The sequence below is a fragment of the Pyrus communis genome, chromosome 5 (assembly GCF_041283825.1).
Source record: "Pyrus communis isolate YQ-2024b chromosome 5, ASM4128382v1, whole genome shotgun sequence".
Lineage (NCBI taxonomy): Eukaryota > Viridiplantae > Streptophyta > Magnoliopsida > Rosales > Rosaceae > Pyrus > Pyrus communis.
The window spans coordinates 34030346-34058202 of NC_142569.1; the positions used below are offsets into that span (position 1 = coordinate 34030346).

Below are 27857 nucleotides of genomic sequence, written 5' to 3' on the forward strand. Positions count from 1 at the left end.
AACAAGGTAAGCAATCAGAGTTCCAAGCAATAAGTCTTAGATCGGTAGGTTGATTTTGGGTTTCGGCTGATTGTGCTCATTCTCCTTGTTTCTCATTCAACAATAAGGATAAGGAGAAGAAACATGGAGAAAAGATGATATGAGGTACTCTTGTTTTTTGGAGAAGATGGACGAATCAGCACGTGCTTTATTGTACTTGACTTTCCACAGGTGTATTCTTGAACTGGGCTGGAGGGTTTTCTGGTTTCCTCCAAAGAAGCGAGCCAGCTCCAGAATTTGAGGGCCAAAACAAGTCCGTCAAATCTGGAGTATGTTCGATCCTAATGATATGAGATATTTTTGCTGTTTAACAAAGTAGTAGATGTGGTATAGTGAGGCTTTGTTCTTCGACGACGGTGCTAGCAAAAGGCTGTGAGGCTTCTCGATATCTTCAATTAGAGCAATAATGCCGAGCTTGGATTTGACTTAGACTCATTCGTCTGGATTGTGCGGTTCCACAGGAAAGATGTCGTGCTGTAACGATCTGTTCTAGCTTGTCATTGAACCTTCTACTTCAATTTTTTGTATAGCAGAAATGGTGCGCAACCTTTGCATTTAAATGGTCCTTCAGAGCACTACTTCTCAGCGACTCATCCATGCTTTGCAGCTTCAATGTAAAGAGCCAATATCGTACCAACTGTTCTGAGGTATTTGCCGAAGGAATTCGTGACCTTGACAACAGTTGACGATGAGTACTCAAGAACAACGCTAGGCAAGCAACCAGGCAAAGGTTCCGGGCAATCAGTTCTAGATCAGAAGTTTGATTTCAAGTTCTGACTGATTGCATTCTTTCTCTTTGTCCTGCAGGTAAGAGCAAGGGAAAAGACAGGGAAAAAGCATGATATAGGATACTCTTGCTTTCAACCCTAATGATATGAGATATTCTTGCTCTGATGTGGCTGGTTGGCAGAGGTATTATCGAGGGAGAAGAAAATGGAGTATTTCGAGAGGCTAGATTGGGAGTGTCCTTTCGGATGTGAGGAAGGGTTGAGCATTTTTTTTTGGTACGTCTGCCTGGCTGTGGAGGATAGAGGTCGACATATATAGGAATTGTCCCAACAGCGAGTAGTAATGCTGTTCCTTTACCCTTCTTGGTCGGAGCAACGTAGTGGCCACTGCAAGATTCACGTGTTTTAACTTTATCAGAGCACTTTGAAAAAGTGGTCTATGGTATCCAGAAAGCTGATGTTGTATGTGAGGATTGTGGACAAATTTTATCCAAGGAAATCTGACTCTCGAAGTTCGGGGAATGGTGCCTCTTCGATTTCTGAGCAAGCAATCCTGTTGGGGATCTGGTTCTTCGAGATTCGAAGAGCGGTGTCTCTTCGATTTCTGAGCAAGCAATCTTGTTGGGAGTGCTTTCTCGAATGTGAAGTAAGGTTGGGCATTTTTGCAAGTCTGCTTTGCCACGGAGCACGGAGGTTGACACACATAATGATTTTCCAATTATCAAGCAGTGGTGCTGTTCCTTTACCCTTGTGGGTAATAGTAGGGTAGTTGGACTTTCAAAATTTACGCATCTTAACTTTGTCAGAGTTCTTTGGCAAAGTTATCCTTGGTATCCGAGGAACTGATGTCGCGTGTGAGGATTGCTAATAAATCTTACTCAGGGAAATCTACTTCTCGAAATTCGGAGAGTGATGTCTCTTTGATTTTTGAACAAACGACTTTGTTGCCCTTTCTTTTATAGGGGCACCAATTGCATTCAAGAAGTACGTTCAAAGAGTTACTGCTTGTAGGAATTTTTTCCTTATTTTTATACTTCTGACAGTTATTGTACCTCATTTTTTCTTCATTTTTTCTGAGAATGTTTGGTCCGTCCGACCGTCGTTTGGACTTGAATGCTGTGGAAAAGGTAGCCATATCTCCTCAGGATAACATATGGCGCCCATCATTCTTATCTCCTACTGGTCCCCTTACTATTGGGGACTATGTGATGAAGAATGATATGACCGTTGCGGTGGTGGCCAAGAATCTTCTCACTCTCAAAGACAACAAACTACTTTCCAAACAGTCCGATGAGTTGGCTGTTAAGGATTCTCTGGCTTTCAGTGTTTAGTGTGCAGGTTCTGTGTCTAATATGGTGCAGCGCCTATTTACTCGAACTCGCCAAGTTGAATCATTGGCCGCTAAAGTGATAAGTCTCAAACATGAGATCAGAGGATTTAAGCACGAGAATAAACAGTTGCACATGCTCACACATAGCTATGCTATAACCATGAAGAGAAAACTTGACCAGTTATAGGAATCTAAGGGTTAGATTTTAAATGATCATCAGAGGTTTGTGAGTTTGTTCGAAAGGCATTTACTGCCTTTGTCCTCTGGGACGGTACCACATACTGAAGCTTCAAATGATCAACCTCTGGTGCCTCATCTTTCTGGGGTTCTGCCCAGTACTAAGGCTCCAAATAATTACCCTCTGGTGCCTCCTATTTCTGGGGCTTTGCCGAGTGTTGAGACTTCTCCTGAGCAACTTTTGTGAAGACGCCCTCCTGTTTGTTTGTTTGTTTTGATTCATGTGTATGCACATATTTGTAATTTATCGAAGATATCAATAAATAAGCTTTACTTCATTCAACGTGTTGTGTTAAATACACTAAGGCATCATTCATTGAGTTCTTTGAATTTTTTATTTTGTTGAAGTTTGCATGTTGAAACTTCGTGGATGAACCCTGTAGGTTGAAGTAGTGCTCCCTTAATTTCCTAAGTGAGGAAAATTTCTTGGTTGGGGACTTGAAAAATCCAAGTCACTGAGTAGTCGCGAAACTTTCGAGTACCAAGATGTAGTGGTATATGGTAGGAGTCCCCCAAGTCTCCGGGCGAGGATAGTTGCTGAGGGAGGTGTCTTGGTAGTGGCCATGTTATCAAAGTAACGAAGCTTTGTTTTTGTGTCACACCTTCCTAAAAAAAAAAAAAAAAAAAAATAAGACCCAAGGTCTCATCCCTTTGACCGTGTTTTCTTCCCTATTTCCCTTGCTTTTTCTCATTATTTCACTGTTCACTTTCTTTTTTGTATTTTCTGCTACTTTTTCCTGCTTTTAGTTTTTCTTTTGTCTTGCTTTTCCCTTCTTTGGTGGAATTGCTTTTCATTTCCGCTAACAACCTGATTGCTGCAGAGTCATGTTGAAGGAAATGTGGATGAGGACCTGCTCTGACGCGGTGTTGGAGTTGGGGAAGTCAAGGAGGGAGTTGACATAGAGGGAGCGGTAGATTTTCAATATAAAACCATCCTTTGTAGCTCGAATCGCAAAGTTGTCTTCATGAAAGTTGTTCCTTAACTCCTGAACTACAACATATCCAAATTTGAGATCCATCGGAGCAGTACAACTCCAGAAATTCAAGTATGATAAGTGACTGTTTTTTATTATTTTTTTCTGTCAATCCGTCATACTCGTTATGGGCTTCGAAACTCCATCTTCTCTTGTGCAGATCAACATACTTTCTTCATCGAAGTTGTTTATCATCCTTTCTTCTATAACATATCAAAAATTCAGAACAAGCTAACAGTTAAATATTTCCAGATCTTCGAAACACTATGGCAGCTTTGAAGTCTGCAGAAATCCGACTGTCATGTTTGGAGCTTCAATACTCTAATTTCCGTGGCTTAAACAGAAATTGTTCCTTCTTGAAAGTTGTTCATCTGCTCAAGGACTATAAGATGTCCAAAATTCAGCTCCATTGAAGAAGAGCAGAAGTTACATAAATTTGATAGATAAAAGGGGACGGAAGAGGGAGAGAGAGAGAGAGAGAGAGAGAGAGAGAGAGAGAGAGAGAGAAGCTGCTTGGGTTGGATTTCTAGTTTGGGGGAGATTCCATTTTTTGTAGCACCTTCATTACTGGTGGATTTCTTGTACTTTCGTTCACCATTAAATGTGAAACTTTGACTTGTTATTTACTCTATTATAATATGTTTGGAAACATATATAAGTAAATAGGTAAGATGTATTGGTTGTGGGTTTTTGTTTGGGTATATAGCTTGAATGGTTGAAGCAATTTTAGGACACCAAACTTGATTTAGCTTCACACTATCTTCATCAAGAGTGTGTGAAGCTTTTGACATTTGTAGTTGCTCTCCATTTGGTGAAGCTTTGTAGGTGAAGCTTTGTGGTTGAAGCTTTGTAGTTGAAGCTTTGTGGTTAAAGGTTGAAGCTTTGTAGGTGAAGCTTTGTGGTTGAAACTTTTTATTTGAAGCTTTGTGGTTGAGAGTTGAAGTTTTGTAGGTGAAGCTTTGTGGTTGAAGCTTTATAGGTGAAGCTTTGTGGCTGAGAGTTAAAGCTTTGTGGTTGAACTTTTATAGGTGAAGCTTTGTGGTTGAGAGTTGAAGCTTTGTAGGTGAAGCTTTGTGGTTGAAGCTTAGGTGAAGCTTTGTGGTTGAGAGTTGAAGCTTTGTAGGTGAAGCTTTGTGGTTGAGAGTTAAAGCTTTGTAGGTGAAGCTTTGTAGTTGAAGCTTTGTGTTGGTCACCATAACTTGGTTTTGCTTCACATTATCTTGATCAAGAGTGTGTGAGGCTTTTGACATTTGTAGTTGCCCTTCATTTGTTGAAGCTTTTGTTGGCACCATAAATTGGTTTTGCTTCACACTATCTTGATCAAGAGTGTGTGAAGTTTTTGAGATTTGTAGTTGTCTTCCATTGATGAAGTTGCTGTGTTCCCTTTTTTTTTTTCCCGAAGTAGGGGAACTGAAAATGTGAAGTTTGAAATTCCCTAGCTTGTGTGGAAGTTTGAAGACTTTCATGTGGGGTTTTCTCATGGTTTGAATTTGAATTTTGAATTTCTTTGGTCCTGTTGAACTTATATAAAAGGCTCCACTCTTTACATTGCCTTCATTTGCTCATTTTGTAATAATTTTGGAAGACAGAGTGTTCTTTAGTTGAGAGGGATTCCGGCATTGCTTTGCACCATCTTCAGGTTGGTAGTCTTCTCCACTAGATCGCATGCTTTCATTCTTGTTGAATTGTTTGAGTGTTCATGTATTTGGTTAAGAACATGATGAACTTGTTGAGCTTTTCTTCATGCCCTAGGAACTTCCTTATGTTTTGATCTTTCATGTAGTGATAGAGTTTGTTTCTGTTTGTTGTAGATGTCAGAGTCTGGAAGTCTTAGTGATGAGGGTTCTCCTAGCTCTAGCTCTAGGTTTGAGCTTGCAATGTTGGAGTCTTCAGGGCCTTTGTTGGAGTCTTGTACCAAGGAAACGTTGGATGATTTTCGCAATTGTCAAACCTTAGCCAATATTGGTTCTTCCTCCTTCATGCCAGTGGGTGAGGGGGTTGTTTTTGACACCATACCCATATTTCGCTCTGAGTTCACAGTGGACCTTTTAGAGAAAAACTTGTTAAATAGCGAAAGGTAGCTTGAGGCCTTAAGGCAATCATATAGTATCCCCCGCAGTGTAGGAATGCGTTTGGTACATCATGAAGAATTGCCATCTGAACCGCCTAAGGGTCATGTTATGTTCTATACCCAAATATTATTGACCTTAGTGGTGAAGTTGCTTTTGCACCCTTGGTTGGAATGAATGCTATCTTTCATTGGATATGCGCTTGGGCAACTCAATACTAGTTTTTGGGATACCTTGATCAAGTATATTATTTGGATGGAATGTGGGTTAGGTGAGCCTTCCTTCCATCAGTGGCGCTACTGCTATAAGATGCGCCCGGTGAAAGCATGCCCTGGGTATGCCGAGTGTGAATGTCGGAGTGAGAGAAAGCGTATTGTCTTTGGTAAGAAAAATGCGTACTGCACTTGGAAAAATCGGTGGTGCTTTCTTTATAATGATTAGGAGCATGTTAGAGGTGTCACACCTGAGCGACGTGTTCTTATTCACTTCCAGACTGTAGGTTGTAATTTATCCATTGTTCGCATTGTTTACTATTTGTTGTGATTTCTTCTTGCGTCTAACATTTTCCTTCATGCAGTGACGTGAGACAACATCAAATTGTCCAGATAGGAGCTGGCTGATGTAAAGAAGGTGTTAAGAGTGCCTAAGGAGGATAAACATTTAGGCAAGCTACGACCTTTGTTTCGAAAGTACAGTTTCCAGCCCCTAGTGTCGGAATGCCAGAGACGAGCAAGTAAGTTGTATCCTTCATTTCGCTCATTCTTTCTTTTACAAAGTTGCATTATTTACTTTGATTTTTCTTTTTCAGTGGAGAAAGTGAGTAAGAAATGGGGGACTAGCACCAAAAAAGGGAAAACACCCATATTAGTTCCCATAGATGACATTTTGTTTCACAAGGGAGCTCGTAAACACCGAGTGAGGCCAGCCCTTAGACCTAAGTCGCAAGATGAGGTCCTCAAGATTACTGCCTCAAAGAGAGTTAAAGCTGAGCCTATCGGGTGTTTTGCTGCCATAGTTGCAGGGGAAGAGAGACGAATGCTGCCTCCTCTTCCTACCATCGATCCCATCTTTCCTCCAACCATGGAGTTCACTGACCAAGAAGGTGACCCTAGCTTCAGCCGTAAGAGAAAGTATAAGGAAGAGGTTGGTAGCATCCATTGGAAGGATTTGAAGGTTGCCATGCAGCCAAGTAGTTTTAGGTAAGTCAATAATTGCCTGGCAGGACGTCGATCTACTATTGACGAGCTTGGCGAGCCGCTAGATGAGAATGAATCAGATCGTGACCGAATGATGAGGCTATCTTCTTATGTAAGTGTTATTCTGTCATTTCTTTATTTTCTTCCCTCTTTTTCTTGGTAGTAATGATCATCTTTTCATATAGATCATGACTAAGTATGACGACAGATTACAAGAGGTCGAGCGGTACAAGGCAAAGTTTAAAGAGAATAACCAGCTTATGAATGACGCCAGAAAAACAAGCAAAGCTTTGGCTGAGGCCATCCACCTCAAAGATCAACACTTTGAAAGTTTGAAGAGGCGAAATGGTGAGAACGTGATGCTCAAGAAACAACTGGAGGGGACTGGGAAACAGTTGGAGACAACTATCCTTGAAGTTTCCAAGGTTAAAGGGGAGTTGGATAGTGCCTTGGTTGAAGTTTCTGAGCTAAAGAAAAGTATCCCAACTGAGGGGGACGCTGGAGTGTAGGAGTTCTTAGGTTCCCAGGCCTTTCACGATGCTTTTAAACCTCACTGCATCCGGGCGGCTAATTTTGAGAAAAGGAAATGGATGGTCGTCCTTGAGCGTTAAGATAATGGAAGCATTATCTGAAAGTACCGTGGTGAGATGGATGAGTACCGACAAAGAGGTGAAACCTTCGTCCTCGCAGTTGATCCTAGTAGTGAGGATGACTCTGATAATGAGGCTAGTGTCAGTGAGCAGTCTCAGGAGAGTGAGGATGGTTCTGGAGATACTGAGGATGGTGGTGATGACGATGCGGTTGAAACGCAAAGTGATATTGTCAGGGGTTCGGCCTCAGATGAGGATGACTTATAGTGCCCTCTTTTTCTGCATGTACTTTGAATGTACTAGTTTGTTGTTTGTATGGCATATGCCATGTACTCTGGATGTACTAGTTTGTTGTTTGTCTGGCATGTGCCATGTTATAAGGTTGAGGGTTTTTTATTTGTGTATGTTTGTAACCTTGTACTGTGTGCTTTGATGTTAATTGCCAAGTATTTGTACTATCATTGATGAATGTTTGGCTATGTTTGAATAAATCCCTTGTTTGGATATAAGTCATGTTAATATATACTTAGACTTTATTTCATGTTGTAAGCATTCGTGTTGAAGCTTCAAACCTGAGCGTTTCAGTGATAGGGATGTAAGGGAATTAAGACCAAGTTGTCTAAATCACCTCTTTATTGAATTGATGCAAAATGGCCTTCATTACATACGATGCCGAATAGCCGTAGCTCAACACTTGTACAGTGTGAGTCTACTTGTAATAGTACTTCAAGTGATCAGTGTTCCATGGATGGCCAAGGATTTTGTCATTGGAGCTCCTGAGCTTGTAGGAACCAGGGCAACTGATGCCAATAACTTCAAACGGTCAATCCTAATTTAGGCTGAGTGTGCCTTCACTCGGGACTTTGTCGCAGAGTAGTCTTTTCTTCAATACCCAGTCCCCCACTTTGAAAGAGCGAAGTTTGACTCTTGAATCATAGTAGTTGGAGATGCGCTGCTTGTAGGCGACATTCCTCAAGTGAGCCTGGTTTCTGTGTTCCTCGACTAGATCCAAGTTGAGGGTGAGTTATTTGTCATTTTCACTTTGGATGTAGTTCTGGACTCGGAATGTTGCTTGCTCAAGCTCAACTAGGACAACGACCTCTGTACCAAAGGCAAGTGAGAATGAAGTTTCTCCTGTTGAAGTCCGATATGAAGTACTGTATGACCAAAGAACTTAGGGTACAAATTCTAGCCAACAGCCTTTAGCCTTGTCCAAGCTAGTTTTCAAAATGCACTTGATTATTTTGTTGATGGCCTCAACTTGTCCGTTAGAATGGGGAAGAGCTGGGGAGGCAAAACATAAGTTGATGTTGAACTTAAAATAGAACATCCTGAACTTTTTGTTGTCGAACTGTCGCCCATTGTCCGTGACTATTGCATTAGGAATGACAAATCTGCAAAGGATGTTCTTCCATATGAAATCTTCTATTTTTGCCTCAGTAATGGTTGTCAAGGGTTCTACTTTGACCCACTTTGTAAAGTAGTCATTTGCAACGATTGCATAGCGAACTTTGCCCTTCCCTGCAGGCATTGGGCCGATCAAATCAAGTCCCCATTAGGCGAAAGGCCAATGGCTGATCATAGGAGTAAGAGGCTCGGGAGGGAAGTGATGAATAGTTGCGTAGCGTTGACACTTATCACATGAGCAGGATATTCTGATAGCATCTTGGTGGAGTGTTGGCCAGTAATATCCTTGGCAAAAAGCCTTGTGTGCTAGGGATCGAGATCCAGCATGATCTTCGCAGACTTCTTCATGTATTTCTCGAAGGACAATTTCTGCTTCCACAAGTGTGAGGCACCGTAAGTATGGTAGGTTAAAACCTCACTTGTAAAGTTGGTCATTAATGATCAGGTAGCGGGTAGACTTGTATCGAATCTGCTTAGCTTGGACTTTATCATTTGGGAGGGTGCCATGAGCAAGGAGTTTATAAATCGGGGTGATCCAGCTATCCCCCTGTTGCAAGTTGCACACTTCTGTAACTATGGTGCTTGGTGCTGCCAATAATTCGACATGAATTTTTCTCCTAATCTTGTCTTCCACTGTTGAGGCGAGGCGAGTTAAAGTGTCTACATGACTGTTTACCGCTCGAGGGACTTGGGTGATCTGGTAGTGGAAGTGCTTGAGCAAAAGCTGCATTTGCGCAAGATACGCTGCCATGGAGTTATCCTTAGCATCAAAGTTGTTCGTGACCTGGTTAACCACCAATTGGGAGTCATTGAAGATATTAATTTGTTTAACTCCAAGGTGTTTGGCCAAACGTAAGCCTGCTAAAAGAGCCTCATACTCGACCTCATTGTTTGACGCCTTGAATTTGAAGCGAAGAACATACTCCATTGCCACTTTGTCGGGGGTAGTCAGGACTAGTCCTGCTCCACAGCCTTGTTGGTTGGATGAGCCATCAACATATAGAGTCCATACTGGGAGTGTTGGTTCTACCTTCTGGGCTTCCGGGGATGATGAAGCCACTGCCTCAGGTGTAAGAGAAATGTCAACATGATAAGTGAATTCGGCGATGAAATCTGCAATTGCTTGGCCATTCTCAGCTGGCTTTGGATGGTAGGAGATGTCAAACTCTCACAGTGCTATCGCCCATTTGATCATTCACCCCGAAGTGTCAAGACTCTAAAGTATTTGTCGAAGGGGGTGATTGGTAAGCAGGATGATGGAGTATGCTTGGAAATAGGGGTGAAGTTTCCGAGCAGACATGACTAATGCTAGAGCTAATTTCTCAATGTTGGAGTATCGTGTCTCCGCTTCTTGTAGAGCCTTGCTAGCATAGTAGATAGGTGGTTCGATACTATCATCCCTACGAATGAGGACAAAACTAACTGCTGAAGTCGAGACAGACATATAGACAATTAGGGTGTCGCCAACTTCAGGTTTGGAAAGCAGATGGGCTTTACTCATGTACTCCTAGAGGTTCTTAAATGCTTCGGCACATTCATTAGTCTATGTAATGTGCTTCTTACTTCCCTTAAGTGCTTTGAAAAAAGGAGCGCATTTGTCTGTGGCCTTAGAGATGAACTTGGTCAAGGTTGCCATCTTGCCAGTAAGGCTCTGGATGTCTTTTGAGGTTACTAGTTCTTTTATGTCCATGATTGATTTGATATTCTCGAGGTTAGCTTCAATGCCTCATTGGTTAATCATGAAGCCCAAGAATTTTCCAGAGCCCACGCCGAAAGCGCATTTGTTGGGGGTTCAACCTCATTCGATACTTCTTTAGGATGGAAAATATTTCAGACAAGTTGGCGATCTATTGATCAGCATGTTTGCTTTTGACAAACATATCATCAACATAAACTTCCATGCTTTTCCCAATCTGTTCAGCGAACATTGAATTGACTAATCTTTGATAAGTTGCCCCTGCATTCTTTAAGCCGAATGACATGACTTTGTAGCAATATAGTCATCTATCAGTAGTGAAGGCCGTGTGTTCTTGGTCTGAAGGGTTCATGAGGATTTATTTGTACCCTGAGTAAGCATCCATGAAGCTCAAGAGTTCACACCCTGCTATAGAGTCTATAAGTCTGTCAATGCGAGGAAGGGGAAAACTATCCTTCGGGCATCCTTTGTTTAAGTCGGTGTAGTCGACACATATTCTCCACAAGATCTTTTGAAGCAAGAGACTTTCTTTTGTCGGATTTTTTCTTAAGAAGGACCACATTTGCTACCCATATTTGATAATTAACTTCACGGACGAAGTTTATGCTTTTGAGTTTTTCAACTTTTGCCTTCATGGCCTCATATCATTCAGCATCATAAGATCTTCGCTTCTGTCTCACCAGCTTGGTCTTGGGATCAATACCCAAGCGATGATAGATGATATCGGGAAAGATGTCTGGCATGTCTTTATATGACCAGGCGAAAACTTCAGTGTTCTTTTGTAAAAAAGAGATCAATGCCAACCGAATGGATGGTGACAAAGTGGTGCCAATCTTCACTATGCGGTCCGGATAATCTTTTGAGATAGAGACCTTCTCCAACTCTTCAGTAGGTTGTGCTTGCTAGGTGAAAGAGTCATCTTGAGGATCGTCGGGTTGACTGTTACCACCGTAAAGATCCAAGTTAGCTTTGTCAGAGCTAGTCTTTATAACTTGGTCATGTATAGAAAGTGTTTCTTTGGGTACATACAAGTGTTATTGCTTGACTGAAGTGTTGTAACATGATCGTGCACTAAGTTGATCTCCTCTGATGTAACTGTTGCCATGGGAGGTTGGAAATTTCATCAACAATATATGTGTGGATACCATAGCCTTGAGATCATTGATGCCTGTGTGCCCAAAAATGACATTGTATGTCGTTGGGCAGTCAACCACCAGGAAGTTAGTGGTGATGGTGGCTGTGTAAGGGCCTGTACCAATGGTGAAGAGTAAGTGTATTGTACCAATGGTGAAGAGTATGTGTATGCTCCCTAAAGGTTTCACGATGTCACCGGAGAAGCTTATCAGAGGAGAAACCGAGTAATCAAGCAAGTGTTCAGCTATCTTAAATGTTCTGAACGCTTCAGCAAACATGATATTGACCGACGCCCCCGTGTCTACGAGGATTCGTCGTACGTCAAAGTTAGCTATGTGAACGTTCACGATCAGTAGGTCATTGTGAGGATAGATGATACCTCTTTCTTCCTCAGGGTAAAAACATATTGGATCCTAGTTGGGTTTTTGATACTTGCCTCCCCTGATGCCTTCCATGTGAAACACTTGGTAGCCAGGCCTCAAAGTTCGTTCATCGTTTTTCATGGCCCTGTTAGATGATTCAGATATAGGTGTGCCACCGCTTATGGAATATATCACATTCACTTGGCATTGGTTGCAGTTATCCCTTAGAGGGTGAAGAAGGAATTGATCAATTTTTCCTTCACATGCCAAAGCTTCAATATGATCATGAAGGGTGATACATTTCTCTCCATCATGGCCATTATACCAGTGGTAACCACTAAACATGCCTGTGTTCTTCATGGACCTGTAATCTGGCTCCCTTAGCCTTGGCTTTGGTATCAAGTGATCTATACTGGGGTAAATGGTCATGCATGTGGCGTTCAAAGTTGTGTATGTCTCATACCTCAGGGTAGGACCCTTTTTGGCACGTGCTTGGCCTACTGTGTTGACTGCCTGTGGGCGGGCATTATTGTGGCGATACCCTTGGTTATCGCGATAATGCCCCTTACTATTTTTATTAAAATGAGACTGGTGAGGACGGAAGCCTTTCCTCTTTCCCTGAGAATGATACGTCTGTTGACTTGGCAAGGTATTAGGTAGGGCAGGGGAAAACGTCACTGCCATTTGGAAGGTTGAGGTATTCTTATTCGGTTGGATCTGGCTTCCATTCCCCATTTGCTGATAAGGGATGATTGTAAGGAGTTTCCCTTGATATATCTTTGCCTCGGCGGAGGCATGGTTTTAAGCCTGTGCCATTACCTCAGAGTAAGTCTTTCAAGTGTTAGCATTGATCATGTACTTGAAGAAACAGTCGCGTATGCCTGCCGTGAAAGCTTGAAGGGCGGTCTTGTCATCTGCCTTAGCGCAGTGAGAATACTCATGGCTGAAGCAGCCGGCATACTTTCGTAGTGACTTGTCCGGCTTCTGATGAATAGTGTACAAGTCATCTGTGGAATGCAAACGATCTGTCTGGAAGATGTGTTGAGAAACAAACAGTTTCGTCAGTTCCTCAAATGAGTTTACCATCTTAGGTGGAATACGGCAATGCCAATTTAGAGCTCCGCGAGAGAGAGTAAAGGGGAAGAGAAGACATCGCTCTTCGTCAGTGTGCATCCGGTATGCCATGGTGGACTCAAAGAGGTTAAGGTGTTCAATCGGGTCTTCTCTTCCAGTGTAGAGTTGTAAACCAAGCTTCTGCTTTATCTTTGCTTGAAGGGGGTGTCGAAGATCCTCCTTATAAGAGGGCCAGGCCTGGGTTGGTTCTAGTCAGGTATTTCGGCCTGACGTTCGGCCTTCAACTTGTTTACTTTCTCAAGGAGTTGTAGGACAATGAGGTCTTGAGTGGAGTCAAATATTGCTGGATCCTTCTTCCGTAAGTCTCCATCTTCTTTTGGAAGTAGGAAAGCTTGATCAAGAGCATGAGATTTTTCTTTGGACTCACCGTACTGACTTCCAGGGTGAGCCTGTTGAAATACCCCCGAGTCCCCCGTACCTTCATATTCCTCTAGGATTTGTCGTTCATTCCCTAGATTGGCAACTGGCTTGGGGCATAGGAGGGGATTGAATCTTTCAGAAACCCTTAGGTCATTGATCTTTGAGCTTATGTGTATAGGGTTCTTTCGACGTTACCTCAGGAAGTCCCGACAGTCGCGATAAACGACTTTCGATCCTTACGCTCATTCTGCAAAAAGATGCCTTGCTCCAATTCTCCTGCTTCGGGTTGAAGCAGTTGGATCAAGAGATGTCTCATGTTGATCAACACCTTGATGAGTAGCTCGTTCCCCATTAGGGATATCTATGTTGAATGTAGGTGGTCCCCTGTGTTGGGGGGCACCCAGGTGATGGTTGACTTCCCCGGGGGTGATGAGTTCGTGTGTTTGAGTATGCTTAGCTTCATGGAGCATCCCGAAGAGCTTCTCATACTGTTCCTAGAAGATCTCATTCTTTATCGCTATCTTGTTGTTCTGAGCCTCTAGCTCATCGACTTTAGCCTGAAGAGCAAACTTCTTTCGTTCATTCTTTCGTTGCTTTGCACTAAGTGCGAGGGGGGTGTCGTTCTACGTGCTATGGCCCCCTTCGCTCCCCATGTTGGAGAGGGGTGCCTGGTCGAAAGAAAGTGTATGAATGGTGGAAACCAGCTTGACAAAGCTGGACAGAGTAGGAATAAGTGCGATTCCCACTGACGGCGCTAAATGTTGATGCATAAAATCGACGAGAACTTTGGTACAACAGAAAGTGTCAAGTTTGTGACCTTCGCTAGATTGCTCTGGTATTAGTGTGGATGAGTATGTAGATGAATAGAGACAGGGAAGTAAACAGCACAAAATATACGTGGTTCAGCCAGATTGGCCACGTCGACGGAGTAGAGGAGTTCTCATTAGTTGTGAAGGGTTTACACAAATACATAGGTTCAAGCTCTCTTTTAGTGAGTTCCAGTGAATAGTTTAGTACAAATGACATTAGGGATTATTGTGGGAGAATGATCCCCTTTTATAGAAGAGAGTTTCTAGCTTTGTTCTAACATTGACACGTGTCGTGTTGTGATTGGCCTCTGATATTGACACGTGTTGCACTGTGATTGGCCTATGATATCGACACGTGTCGCGTTGTGATTGGCTTCCTGGTTGGAGGGAAAGACTTATAGGTCCTTGACGGTATACTGTTGACCGATGTTAAGTAGTTTCGGGATTGATCAAGTATGGTACAAACAGTACCAGTCGGATATGGTGCTATAAAACACATACATACACATAGCTATGTATGTATTGTTAGAATTAGAGCTTGATGTTGTAATTTTGCACTGAAAATAAGAATGAGAATGGTGATTTTACACTGTTTGGATTTTAGGGGAAACAAAGTTGTAGAAAGAGAGGTATCAGAGAGGAATGTTCATTGCATTACCGTACACAAATCGTGGGGAAATATTTCGTTGTTACAAGCTTGGAGAAGGAGTGAGCTTTTGTCTCTTACATCATCACCTACATCTGACCAATCAAATGATCAACCCTATAGTCAAGAGTTATAACTCATTACAACTAAATAAGTAATGAATAAAAACATTAAAACTAATTCTCCAAATACATTAACACATCAACACTCCCTTCTAAATGTTTTGTAGATTTCACTTCCAAGGCCATCCTCATATACTCAAATCGATCCCTTACTAAAGCCTTTGTAAAAATGTATGCAATCTGTTCTTCAGTTTTGCAGTAAACAAGGTCAGTTTACCTTCTTGCAGAGCATCCCCTATGATCATTACCATAAAAATTAAACAAATTCAACACCATTAACATATCCAATGCAATGAAGAATATAGACGAATATAATGCAACTAAGAACCACTAAAATGACTGCCCTTTAAATCAATATGATTTCTGATTTTAGCAATTCTTTTTATAAAAGTTATCTAGGAGGGAGGACTTAAAATAGATTGCTAGACTGTTAAAATATAATTTGGAATAAGCACTATAAGAGACTCATAAGCTCATTTGAGGAATCACTTGATTATATATATATATATATATATATATATATATATATATATATATATATATATATATATATAGGTTTAAGGTACAGGATAACTACAAGATTAAGCAATGAATAAAATGTTATTTCAAAGTCACAGGTCAAAATTAAGGTCGCCATCAATGAGTATCCATATAAGGGGAACAATTAAATACCGAAATACATCCAATACCATAGGATATATATATATATATATATATATATATATATATATATATATATATATATATATATAATTAATTAATCATAACAACTATCAATGAAAGCTGGCCATGCTTTCATCAGCACTAGTTATCCAGTAACAATTAACTAACAAATAATTGGGGGGCATATATGGCGTGACCCATCACCAAGTCCTAATTAAACAAGAAGAGTACGTGGACAATGATGCAAACATATAGTTCGAAGCTCTCTCTCTCTCTATAAATCCAAGATTTCGGCAGCCACTGTGAAGTTAGAAACAAGAAAACCTAATTAGAATGAAAAGGAAGTTAATGGATCAGAATATGGGATCAGAGATTAGATGTGCCATTGAAGAACTCTCCGTTATGGTCAAAGTTAAAGGTGGTATACTGGTCCCAGCGGCTGAACATGGTGGTGGTGATCATGCTCACGAGGCTGCCCATATTCCCACCAGGCCTTTTCTTTCTCTCTGCACCTTGATTCTTCAAGTTCTTGGTCTCTCTCTCTCTCTCTCTCTCTCTCTCTCTCTCTCTCTCTCGTATCATCGGATCAAAGAATAGTTGTTCTCTCCTTTTTAGGTTCTAGGGTTTACTTTAACTTTGAGAATGTAGACTCATTCAGTATAACTTCAATGGAGATTGTCTTTGATGCTTTGAAAGACGCGTGCGCACACACACGCAACCTGCCATAATCAAATACCACTTACAGTTGTTTTTGCCCTTTTGCAGATAAAATAGGACCAACAATGGCTGTTCTAAGCGAAGATGTCCATCAAAATATTCGGGTAATAATTACAAAGAAAACCAATCTTAGCATTATATATGTGCATATGTATTGTAGTAATTGTATTCAGTCAGTATCTATTAATGAACAATTTATACACACGTATAGAATAATGTTCTTATATATGCATTGCAAGAAAACATGATTTTGTTCCTTCTGGGACCTTCATGTAGTGATAATTACAAAGAAATCCATGATGCTTCACATGCTTGAAGTGTCTGAATAAAGCATTCTTATCCAATAGCAATGGATTTCCAATGTGAAATTTTCTTTCTTAAGTCCACTCTACCTCCCCTTGACTTTTCATGTTATATTTGCTCTCGATTATATCATTACATAATTAATTGGCAATTTGGACTAATTAATCAATCAAGTGATTGATTTATCCTTTTTTAGTAACCATTTTACCAATTCTTATGTGTGTAGAGATTGGAAACGAAACATGAATTAGATCCTCTGACGTATTCAAATATGGTTGAGATGTTGAAAAACGAGGCGACAGAAGGCATTGCTAGAAACGATACCAGTTGTAGTAGAGCCTTTGTTTGGCTCACCAGGTAATTATTTAATTGGCTCTTCACCAGGTAATTAAACAAACATATTTAATTACTCGGTTTACCCTTGACTATGTGAGACATGAATGATATTATTACACCGAGATCTCCATTTGGACGGAGGAATTTAAAAGAAATAGTTTGAATTTAACCATAAAGCTACATGTTACCCCAAAATTTGAAATTATATAGAATGTATTTAAAATGACTGTACGAATGGAATCATTTTGAAATTCATTTTTGTTCTTTATTTCCTTCTTGTCAGAATCTCCATGGATTATATAATCTAAAAAAATATATATATATATATATTATCTTATAACGTCATATATATAATCCCTAGATTTGAAATCGTAAATCCAAATGGGCCCTTATTTATTCCAAATTTAATAGTTCTTACCCAGATTTTAGAGAGTTGACTAATAATTAACTCACTGATAATCAGTATTAATATTGTCCTGATCAACTTATACACGTGTGATTCAGTATATGTGAAGTTTTATGATACAAAATCTTGAAGTATTTAAAAATAAAACTACTTGATATAAGTTGTATTACCTACCGTCTTCCCAACCTGACGATCTTGGATTCCACGGTTGGTGGTATGGTGTTGCTTTGCAGTTGCCTGTCTGATTATTATGTGATAAACAAAACTTATAAGTTGCATTTAATTTTAGGGTAAATTACATTTTACCCCCTTATGTCTGAGTGCAATTACAACTTCATACAATATCTTTAAAATATTTCATTCACATACATTGACTTCTCATTTAATTACAATCTCATACATCCGTCAGTCAAACCGTTAATTTGACTATTAAGTGATGATGTGGAAAATACAAAGTTCATATATTTTTATGACTTGGCAAATAAAAACAATTGAATATTACAAATCAATTTAAAAAAAAAAAAACTAAATTAAACAAAATGACCCCACTTATCTCTCTGAAAATCTCCAGCCCCAAACTCAGTGGATGCAGCCACTTTTCATCTTCCTCTCTAACGACCCAACGTACCCAGATGACGGCTCCACCGCCGTTCCCCATCGATGTCAGACCACCACCATGACCCAATGTTCCTCATGGAACAAAGCTCAAGTCTATGCTTAGTGATTTTCAAACCCCAAGCTATCGAATTGAAAAGCACCGTCTCGGACCCGACTTCCCACGGCAAAGTCGACAACGTCCTCCTCCCCTTTCTCTCCCTAACCACTCCGACCAAAGCCCCATTATCTTCGCCGGAAACTGAAATTGCTAAGCTAACCGATTCAGAGACTCCAAATTCGACGCAGCGCTGAGATCTCAGCCGTTAGGGAGAAGGAAATCCTTGGCCACCACTTGTTGTCTCAAGCAAGTGTCCGCCATTCATCCGCACCCGCTCCCCCTTTGTTTGTGCCCCATCCCTTCCACCACCAAAACCACAACCCACTCCCCCCACCCCTGATGGCGGAATCGCGAACAGCAAGCCCTTGGAACTCCTCTGTTAACAACAACAAAGATGTTTCCGATTTGGGATTGGGCCCCTTTATTTTGAATCACAACCCCTTTCATTTTTTCTACAGAATCACAACCCTAAACCCTTTGCAGAGAACAAGAACTATGCCTTTATTTTGAATTATTGATTTTCTTTTTTTCTTGGCTCATGATTTCGTGCTCTTGGACCCCTGGTCTTCTTTGAGGGTCTATGGCCATTTGGCCACTAGTAGTGGCAGCGGGCGGTGGTGCAGCAAGGTTGTTTGAGCAACTTCAGCAGTGTAGGCAGATCAACCACGTCCCAAAAAATCCTAAAAGCCTGAAATCTGGAGCAAGAGAAGAAGAGAAAGAGTAAGGAAATGGTGGGTTGGAGAAGAATGAAAGAGCCTTTCTATAATTAAAAATTATTTTATTAATTTTTAATCCATGTGTCACATGTATATGGGGCCAGGTAGATCCACATAAGCAGATAACTGAAATTTTAACAGAAATTGAGACAGTTGTACGGAATTGAAATGAAATAATAGTAAATATATGAAATTGAAATGTTTTAAAGATGTTGTAAGAAGTTGTAATTGCACCCAAACTTGAGGGTGCAAAATGTAATTTACCCTTATTTTATCTCTACTTTACTACTAGCCATTAGATTTTCAGTGATAGGTAAATCAAAATCAACTTAATTTTAACACAAACTTCGATTAGCTTCTTACATAAATAAAACTTTTTTGGTGACTACTTTTCATTTTTAAACAAAATGAAAACTGAAAACAAAAATCATGTCAACTTTTAGAAACTCACAAAAGAGCATATTCGTTTTTTGTTTTTTTTTTTTTTTAACCGAAAACAATTACCAAACAAGCTTAGGTTTCATAAAAAGAAAAACTAAAACTAAAAATTAAATACAAAATTATTATCAAACTGCTCATAATTACACACAAATATTGGCTAGTTCTTTTTCTTTCAGAAATAAATAACGATTAGTCTATATAACTTAGGTGGCATCCATATATTTCGCATTCAACATGCTCTCTGCTTGTTGTTAGTAAGTTTATATCAATTACGCGAACGCTTCCAAACTTTAAAGTTAACAATAGTACAAACTATCTCAGCCTCAATGCTCAAACTACCCCGGGAACTAAACAACCTCAATAAACTTATGTCATTCAGTTGTACAGTTATTTTTTTTTAATATAACAATATATTTATATTAAGGGATGAGGGAATTAATTGGTTGTGAACACACTATCCACGAAATTCAAACCTAAGACCTGTCTATTATAAGTGAAGAAGAATATCACTAGACCTTAATAGTAAGCGGCGAATTGTCTAAGTAATCAATTATTTAGAATTCACCAAGCGGCCCCACTTTTATATTTTTGAGTTAGACTTTACTTATGCCATCAAAGTTCGCTTTCATTGCTAATGCTAATAACCTTATAGTACTTAAACCCTTGTTTAGGTGCATAATTGGCACTATATATTTCTTGGATGTATCAACTACTTGTTGTATAAGATGCTTCATTTTCGTTATAAACTAATTGGTTTGTTCTACATTCAGATCCCTAGATTTTGCAGTGGCCTTATTGCAAAATTTAGTAAGAGATCCCGGGAAAAATATGAAGCAGGCAGTGGAAGAGTCTTATACCATTACCTTGAAGCCATGGCATAGATGGATTTCATCAGCTGCTTCTAAAGTATTATTCTCTTCTTTTTTTAAAAGCTATATAGCTATTCATTATTTATTCCACTATTATTGTCCCAAACTTAAGCAACTTATCTAGCTATTCATTAGGTTCAACACAAGGATGTTAACACCGCGTGACGTGTTGATGTCTTGTATCAGGTCTGAGACCATGCATGCCACATGATATATACAGAATTTTTTCTTTTCTGTATAAGCTTGTTTCTTTTAGAAGGACCATGAATAGTTGAAACTTAAAATTTAACAAACCCATGGCACATACGTTATGTTATCACATGGAGCAACATCAAATTCTACTCGGAGTACTAACAAATATACTGTATGCAGGTAGCTTTAATGCTACTGCCAGACAATGAAACATTCATTAGTAGCCTCATGGCAAAAGATGAAAACTATGACGACTTGAAGGTGGAAATAGAGACCTTAGTTTCCTTACTTGTGCCTTATCTGGAACAAATCCACTCGATTCTGGTAAACTATTTGACAACCCAACGCTTACCCAATGCTGCTGCTTTTTTATTCCTTCTTTGGCTAACGTGTGTGTTTTACATGTTTGATTATACTTTGTTTTGCAGAGATTTTATCACTTGGATAGGTTGAAATCTAACTGAGGTACACACGTAAACAAAGCAGACTTAATGTGTACAGCCATAAGTCAAAGAGTCCAGTATTCCTATGTATGTAAATATGTGCAAACTGTATTTGGTTGTTATGATAAGCAAAATTGTCTTCGTGTTTCGTATAATTAATTAAGTATTATCTAATGTATCTCAACATGAAGGAACATCTACGATCTATCTAGCTATGATCTCCTCTGTACAGTTTTAATGGAAAATACTCTTAAATCATAAATATTAGGCTTGGCTTCAAAGGCGTGTGGTTTGAAAGCTAAGGACCCACAAGTTTAGCAAGAGATAGTATGCATGAAACTCCTTTGTATTTGATTAAAGTTTGGGCTTTAAGAGGCGTTTTGGTGAGGTTTCTGTAGTGGTTGTTAAGGCTATGAATATTGTAGTTCAAGTAACTGCTTATGGTTTTTTTGAAAGTGGTTGTACCAAAGGGATTGGCTCGAGGCTTACAGTGGATAATGCTTCCAACAACTCGAAAATGGTTGGACTTAAAAAATGGAAAACAAAAAAAAACTCTAAACAATATGATGTAGACTCCTCTCCAAATAAATTAACTATATAAAAATAAACTTTGATAGGAATGTTAGACCTAATGGCTATGCTGCTTCTGAATTTATCATTGGAAATTCTAATGTTCATACCATTAGATAATTGGTTCGTTCCTCTTGGTTTTCCTTTCTATTTTGAAGGTTGAGACATTTGCTTTAAGACTACCTCATACGATTCATCATGTTAATTTTGAAGGGAGATACTCAAACGCAGTGATCCAACAGTTAATCAACAAAGTCTAAATAGCTTGGCGTAGTCTCTCAATTATTCAAGATAAAGAGGACATACATGGCAGGTTACACCGTCACGATGGCCTCCCACGCTAATGAAGTAGAGACAAGTATAAGTTTTCATCTATATATCATTGTTTTATTGACATGGAAGGCAGCATGATAGTTTACTCATCCTATTCAAGTTCTTCTCTATTAATTTGTATAAGATTCCTTAGTACAGTATTGACCATATTAATCTGGCGGTAGATTGATTTTACAAACATAGGTCATCATTATATATGATCATGTTTGTATTTAGTTAGATCATTATATATGGTCATGTTTAGATTTGGTTAACTAACTTTGAATTTTCTTCTTTAAGATTGAGTAGTTTGATTTCTACATGGCATGTTTTTTGTACTGTTATCTTCAGCTTCTTTTTTTATTTTCTAAATTAAACAAAACAAAAAAACAAAAAAAGCACCCAATCTTAGGGCTTGTTCGGTATCCTATTTGAAATTTTTTATAATTTCTCAAAACATTTCTTGAAAACAATTTTATTTAAGACTCAAAAACTTATTTGGTATGCGATTTAAAAATTTTAAATCTTACAACTTAAACTAAACAAAAAGATCTAAAAAGAGGGGGTCGAGAGAGAAAGAGAAGAGAGGAGGAAAGAAAGTAAGAAATGATTGGAGGAAAGATAAAGAAGTGAGAGGATCGGATGAGATAGAGAGGAAGAGGAGTTATACAAAGAACTGAAATAATGAAGAGAACGGATTGAGGAGAAACAAAAAAGGTCAAAAAAAAAAAAGGAGAAGGGGGAGAGAGAAAGAAGAAAAGAGAGATAAATTTGGAGTGAGAGGGGAGGAGGGAGAGAAAAGAAAGGAGTAAATTAAGTTTAAAAACTCTAAAAACTCACTTTTTGTGTTTTTAGATAATAGATTATATTTTTTAGTTGGTCTTGAATATTGTTTTTGAAAATAGGTCTACCAAACAAGTTTTTAAGCTTAAAACTTGAAAATTATTTTTGAGTTTAAAAAGTTTGATTCAAATATAGTACCAAACATGTTTCAAATGTATTCTCTGAGTCTATTCGAAAGACGTCATTTCAAATAAGGAAACTTAGCACAAGTCATTTTCATTAAATAATAGTTTATGACGGTTTTTTTGTTAAATTAAACTTAGCACAAGTCATTTTCATTAAAACTCATTTTTTCTTTGCAGTTTCTGGTTCTCAACAGGAATTTGGAATGAATTGGCAGGTAAGACTTTCTTGCATAGGAAATGGATGGCTCATGGTGACATTATTGTTTGGGGATTAAGAGCTAGTGTAATGAAGTAGGCTCTTTTGGCCAAGTTAGGGTGGAGAATTCATCCTAGGGAGACTGGTCTTTGGTCTCAAATTTATCACGTCAAGTATTTGAAAGGTTCTTCCATTTTAAACCTCAAAATTCATCAAAGAACTGAATGTTCTTATATTTGGAAAGAGATTCTGTATGGAGCTAATCTTCTTAAAAATGCCTGATTTGCAGAATGGTAATGGTGAGAAAGTGAAGTTTTGGAAGGAGATATGGGTTTTAAATGTCCCTCTAATTGGCTAATGTCTCCAATGGTGATTGTGTTGTCTCAGAGTTTTTAAATAATGGTTGGTGGAATTTTAATAACTCAGATATATGTTGCCAGAGGATATGGTTAAAAAAATTATGTGTTAGTCTGCTAGTACTACTGGTGCAGGTGTGGATAAAATTATTTGGGTATGTGCTTTTAATGGAGTTTCCACGGTCAAGTCAACTTATAACATTTTTCTTAACGGAGGGGATTGGTCTGATACTTCTTGTGGATTCTATATGGAAAATTAATGTTCGACCTAAGCTAAAAGTTTTTCTTTGGTTGATGAGTAAAGGGAAATTACTTTATCTTTGAGCAGTGAGTTAGAAGAAATTTAATTTCTAATCTTTCTTGTAATACTTTATATTTTCAAAGGTTGTCCCATACCTATGTGTATTTGGAAAGTTATGAGAGTTTCCAGAAAACCGAGGAAAGCCCAGAATCTTGATTTTAAGGACTGGATGTTGGCATATTTGGAAATGGAGAAGTAAGCGGATATTTTATGTCAAATTTTTCACGCCGGTTGATCCAAAAAAGCGATCATTGTGTTTGGACCTAAAATTACATCATCGGCCCATGCAATCGAGGCCGTTGAGTAAGCATGATTCTAGACCGTCGGATAAGAAAGTTAAGATAATTTTGTTTTGAGATAATGTTATGGTTTTTAATCATAATAATTATCTTTTAATAAGTTATCTCAAATTTTTTTATACAAAATAAATGGGATAAAAATCATAGTCCCAATGTAGAAGCAAGTAGAACAGTCCGATTTAATTTAGATTTGTTAGCAGTGTACCATGTGGATTAGAGCAACTCGGCTTGGGATCTTATCACATGGCATAGCATGGATCTACAAATTTTGGATAATGGTGAATAGAAAGCCTAAGTAGGTTAGGTTGATTGACAAGTAGTCAGAAATGAATTTTAAATGGTTTGAAATTCATTAAATGGGATTAGGATGTATGGATGAGTGATAGAATTATGACAAGAAAAGAAAGCCTAGCTAGGCTAGGTTTTTAATTACGATGGGATAAGTCAAGATAGGCTTTTATCTTGTTTGGAAAGCCAACCATTTGGATGAAAGGTTTCAGACTTTAGAGGAACATGGAAATAGTGACGTGATGCAGCAGGAGGTTTACCATGCATGAAGAGATAAAAGATTATGATGGTGGGACCGAATATCCTTGGCAGGATGCTAAGAGTTTTAGTCAAATGACAACACTTGCAAGACTTGGAGATAAAATCACAGTATATCAAGTTGCTGCAAATGAACACGTGGCTTCAGTTTGCGTGAGATGGTATGAATAAAGCATGGGCTTTGGCCTGCGTAACGTAAATTTCTTTATGAGTTTGAAAACGATTGGATTTTGTAACAGGTATCCAACAAGTGTCAGCCACCAAAGCCAGTATATCAGTACTATAAATAAAAGGCAACGTGCATCATTCGAAGGACCTTCAATTCAACATACAATTGTCCTGCGTAAAGCCTCTCAAACATCTTGAGATTTTTTTTATTTTCTTTTTTCCGCCAACACATCTTCAGTTTGGATAAACAGCACTGTGAAGGCAACCGACGAACATCTTCAGTTTGGATAAACAGCACTGTTGCCGTAGAATCAGCCGTTCCCGAAGCACCTTCAGTTTGGATAAACAGCACTGCGTCGAGACCGATTGGTTATCTATCCAAGTCTCGGTCGAGAAGGATTTTCGAATCCTTATTGGCAGAGGTCGTCTCATTAGCCTTCTCGACGAAGTGAGGTGTTACCAGGTTACTACATTCAGCATCCTGAGAGCTAAATTTGATATTGAACTTCGCAAAACTAGCAGCCTTGTCTTCAGGCTCGAGAATCCAAAGGCCGAGATTTGTTCCTTCCTCGGCCGCAATCGTAAGATAAAGAAGTCAGCAATGCGCTCAACGCAACATCAACAAATTTTACTCCTCGGCCGACGAGTTGGCACGCCCCGCATTCAACCGAAGGACTTAGTTAGCTTATTAGTTATTTGGCCTGCGCGCCGCGTAGACTTTGTAATTTTTAGGGTCAACACATTGTAAGAGATGTGGCTAAATGGATGAAGGCTTTTGTAAATTCTTTCGTTAAGCATGTGAAGAGACAAATTTCACTTTCTTAGTATCTTCCTAATGTAGGTTGTTGTAAGCTAAACGTGGATGGATCATAATGCCTTTGGTTAGGAGGCTTTGTTGTTCATTTGGAGCAAGGGCGGGTTTGTGATGTTGAACTATGGAGTTTATACTTTGGTTTACAACTTGCTTTTGATAAGTGTTACTGATCTTAGCATTGAGATGGATTCCAAGGCTATTGTTATGTTGTTGAAGCAAACCCAAGTTGATAATTTCATTCTCTGGACACAGTTATGCATATATAACTACAAATTAACGATGAGATAGCTAAGAAGGTGTGAGTTGAAACACATTTACAAAGAGAAAAATATTGTGGCGGATTAGTTGGGCTAACTGGAATTTTAATATGAATATTAGCGGTTTTGTATTTGGTAAGCCTCCTGTTTGGATTAGATTAGCTGTCGTTGATGATACTGTTAGAGTTTCTTGATCTTGTTTTGTGTCTCTTGCTGTTTTATGGTTTGCATTTTGGCTTATATTCCCCGTTCTTGAAGAAAAACAAAAAAACAAAAAAACTAACAAGAATCAAGAATTTGTTGTGAAATTGAGAATATGTGTGCAGAGGAACATAAAGTAACTAAGAAAATATTTACTAGGTTCGGCAAGTGTGCTGCTTGCATCCTCAGGGCAGTAGTAGTATTTTCTCACATTATCTAAAATAATAGGAGTACAAAGATAACATTCACTATTTTTCTCTCATCTCTAGCCTTATAGCTTATTGTTATATTTCTCTTCTTTCTTTTTTTTTTCTCTTTTTTTTTTTTTTTTTTCTCTTTTGTCTCTCCTCTTTCATGTTCTCTTTTCCATTTCCTTTTTGTTACTAGTGGCCTTGGCCTTCATTATATAGGCAAATGAATAGGTAATGACATCATTGCTTACACATGCATGATGCCATTGCTTGCATAGGCATGAAGTCATCTACTAAATCTTGATCTGTTTTGGATGCACCCCCTGATGGGTATCTCCCTCTGATTTCGAATTCTTCAATCTGACTGATTAAAAAGTTGATATAATCTAATACCATGCATGATAGTTGGAGCGTTTTCTTTTGAAGGCGAATCACATGCGCTCCAAATTTTAACGGGTCACATGTCTTTATTAAACAAATGTATTTCTAAGTGATATAAAGATGTAGCAATGAATGCTTGCTTTCTTGATTGTTGTAGGATCAATATGTTTCTATTTGTAAATACAAATCTTTTCTGAGAACGATTTGAATGTAGGCTAGAGAGATATTTAAATTTTGTTTGCCCAATAAGACCATGGCTATTAGCGAGTTCTTTGACTACAACAAGCACATTTCTATAATTTTTTGGAGATATCAACAGATAAACTTCACTTCATTATTAAAACTCATATGTTGGTATTGTGCTTCATAGGAAATGTAACAACTGATTCAGTGTACCATACTAGATACAGTAAGGCACATACTTCACTAAGATGTGATACTTCAGGATCAAATATCAACTCATCGTTTCCTTCACGAGAATCAATGATCTTTCATAGTGTCTAAATATTGGTTAATCATTTGAGTGTTCAACTCATAATTTTCAATCCATATGGTTCTTTAATGTCACAAACATTTTGATTGATAAGAATCGGGTTGGTATATGGTTTGATCTAAAGCTCAAGACAATATTCCTTTCAACACTTTATATTTTTCTAGACTCTTCAGGAGTCTTATCCTAATAGCAACTTTTGCAAGATATTTAGTATGTTGCCACAATATCATATTGATAGTACTCAATAAGGCCATTTATATAATCCATTGATATTGAGTACATAATTTTTGCTTTACCCTTTCAGTACTTACTTTAAGCAATTTAAATCCTTTAGAGATTTCCTACACTTCATGACACATTCTCCTTTGAAATTTATACAAAGCAATTTGCTTCTATGTATACTTGAGGAATTTACTTATGGAAATACGCTTATGGTATTTCATAAGCCTTTGTATAATATATAGTTCTCCTCTGAAATGAACAAGTTTCACAATGAAAAATCATGTTTACAAGAGTATTAAAATTTTAGGTTTTAACTAGGAACCTTGTGTCATGTCGTGTGAATGTACTTCACTGTGTTGCAAATGCCTATATATAACCTTATGGGTTCAACATCAATTGACAATTTGTACTATAGGTCCATTTTTTCACTTTCTTATTAAATAGTAATAGAGTTGTCTCTCCCCATTTTGTCCAGTAATTTACCACAATTCCTGCACAAGCTTGTTTAGTTCCGGCTTGCATCAACATGTACTTTAAAGGAAGGATGTTCAGGAGGTGACCACCCTTTTCTTTGTGTCCCAATATTTTGATTTTGATGATTCTCTTCTTAGCCTTCAAATATGTTCAATAAGCACAAGATATAGCCTGTATAACCTGCATTGGCAAAATAGCCTTATGATTGAAAATTAAATTACATCTAGTTTTCCATATTTGCCAACAAGTTCAAGCAATTTGGGCCATAATTTTTGCTTTCTCCTTTTTGTTTCTCATATCAGCACATAATAAAGTATTTAACCATTCCCCAAAAGTTGTAATCTCATTTTTATTCACCTTATAATTAAGTTGTCCCCAGAACCAGATCTAATCCACTTATGGACAAAGCAGGAGCATGTGTTCAACGAACTCCTCCTGCTTATTGCAATAGGACATATTAGAGCGTTTGATAAG

The 27857-nt window shown here is 38.6% G+C and overlaps 1 protein-coding gene and 1 pseudogene across 1 annotated transcript; both read left to right on the forward strand.

Moving 5' to 3' along the window:
• Positions 1 to 1206: 1206 nt before the first annotated feature.
• On the forward strand, positions 1207 to 7495 carry LOC148697208 (uncharacterized; annotated as a pseudogene).
• An 8217-nt stretch (positions 7496 to 15712) lies between these two features.
• Positions 15713 to 20915, forward strand: LOC137723129 (glycolipid transfer protein 3-like). Its single transcript, XM_068462309.2, has 6 exons — positions 15713 to 16028; positions 16262 to 16317; positions 16743 to 16873; positions 19901 to 20036; positions 20372 to 20515; positions 20620 to 20915. The coding sequence occupies exons 1-6, from the start codon at positions 15830 to 15832 to the stop codon at positions 20653 to 20655; spliced, it is 702 nt and encodes a 233-aa protein (XP_068318410.2). The 5' UTR covers positions 15713 to 15829; the 3' UTR covers positions 20656 to 20915.
• Positions 20916 to 27857: the final 6942 nt, after the last annotated feature.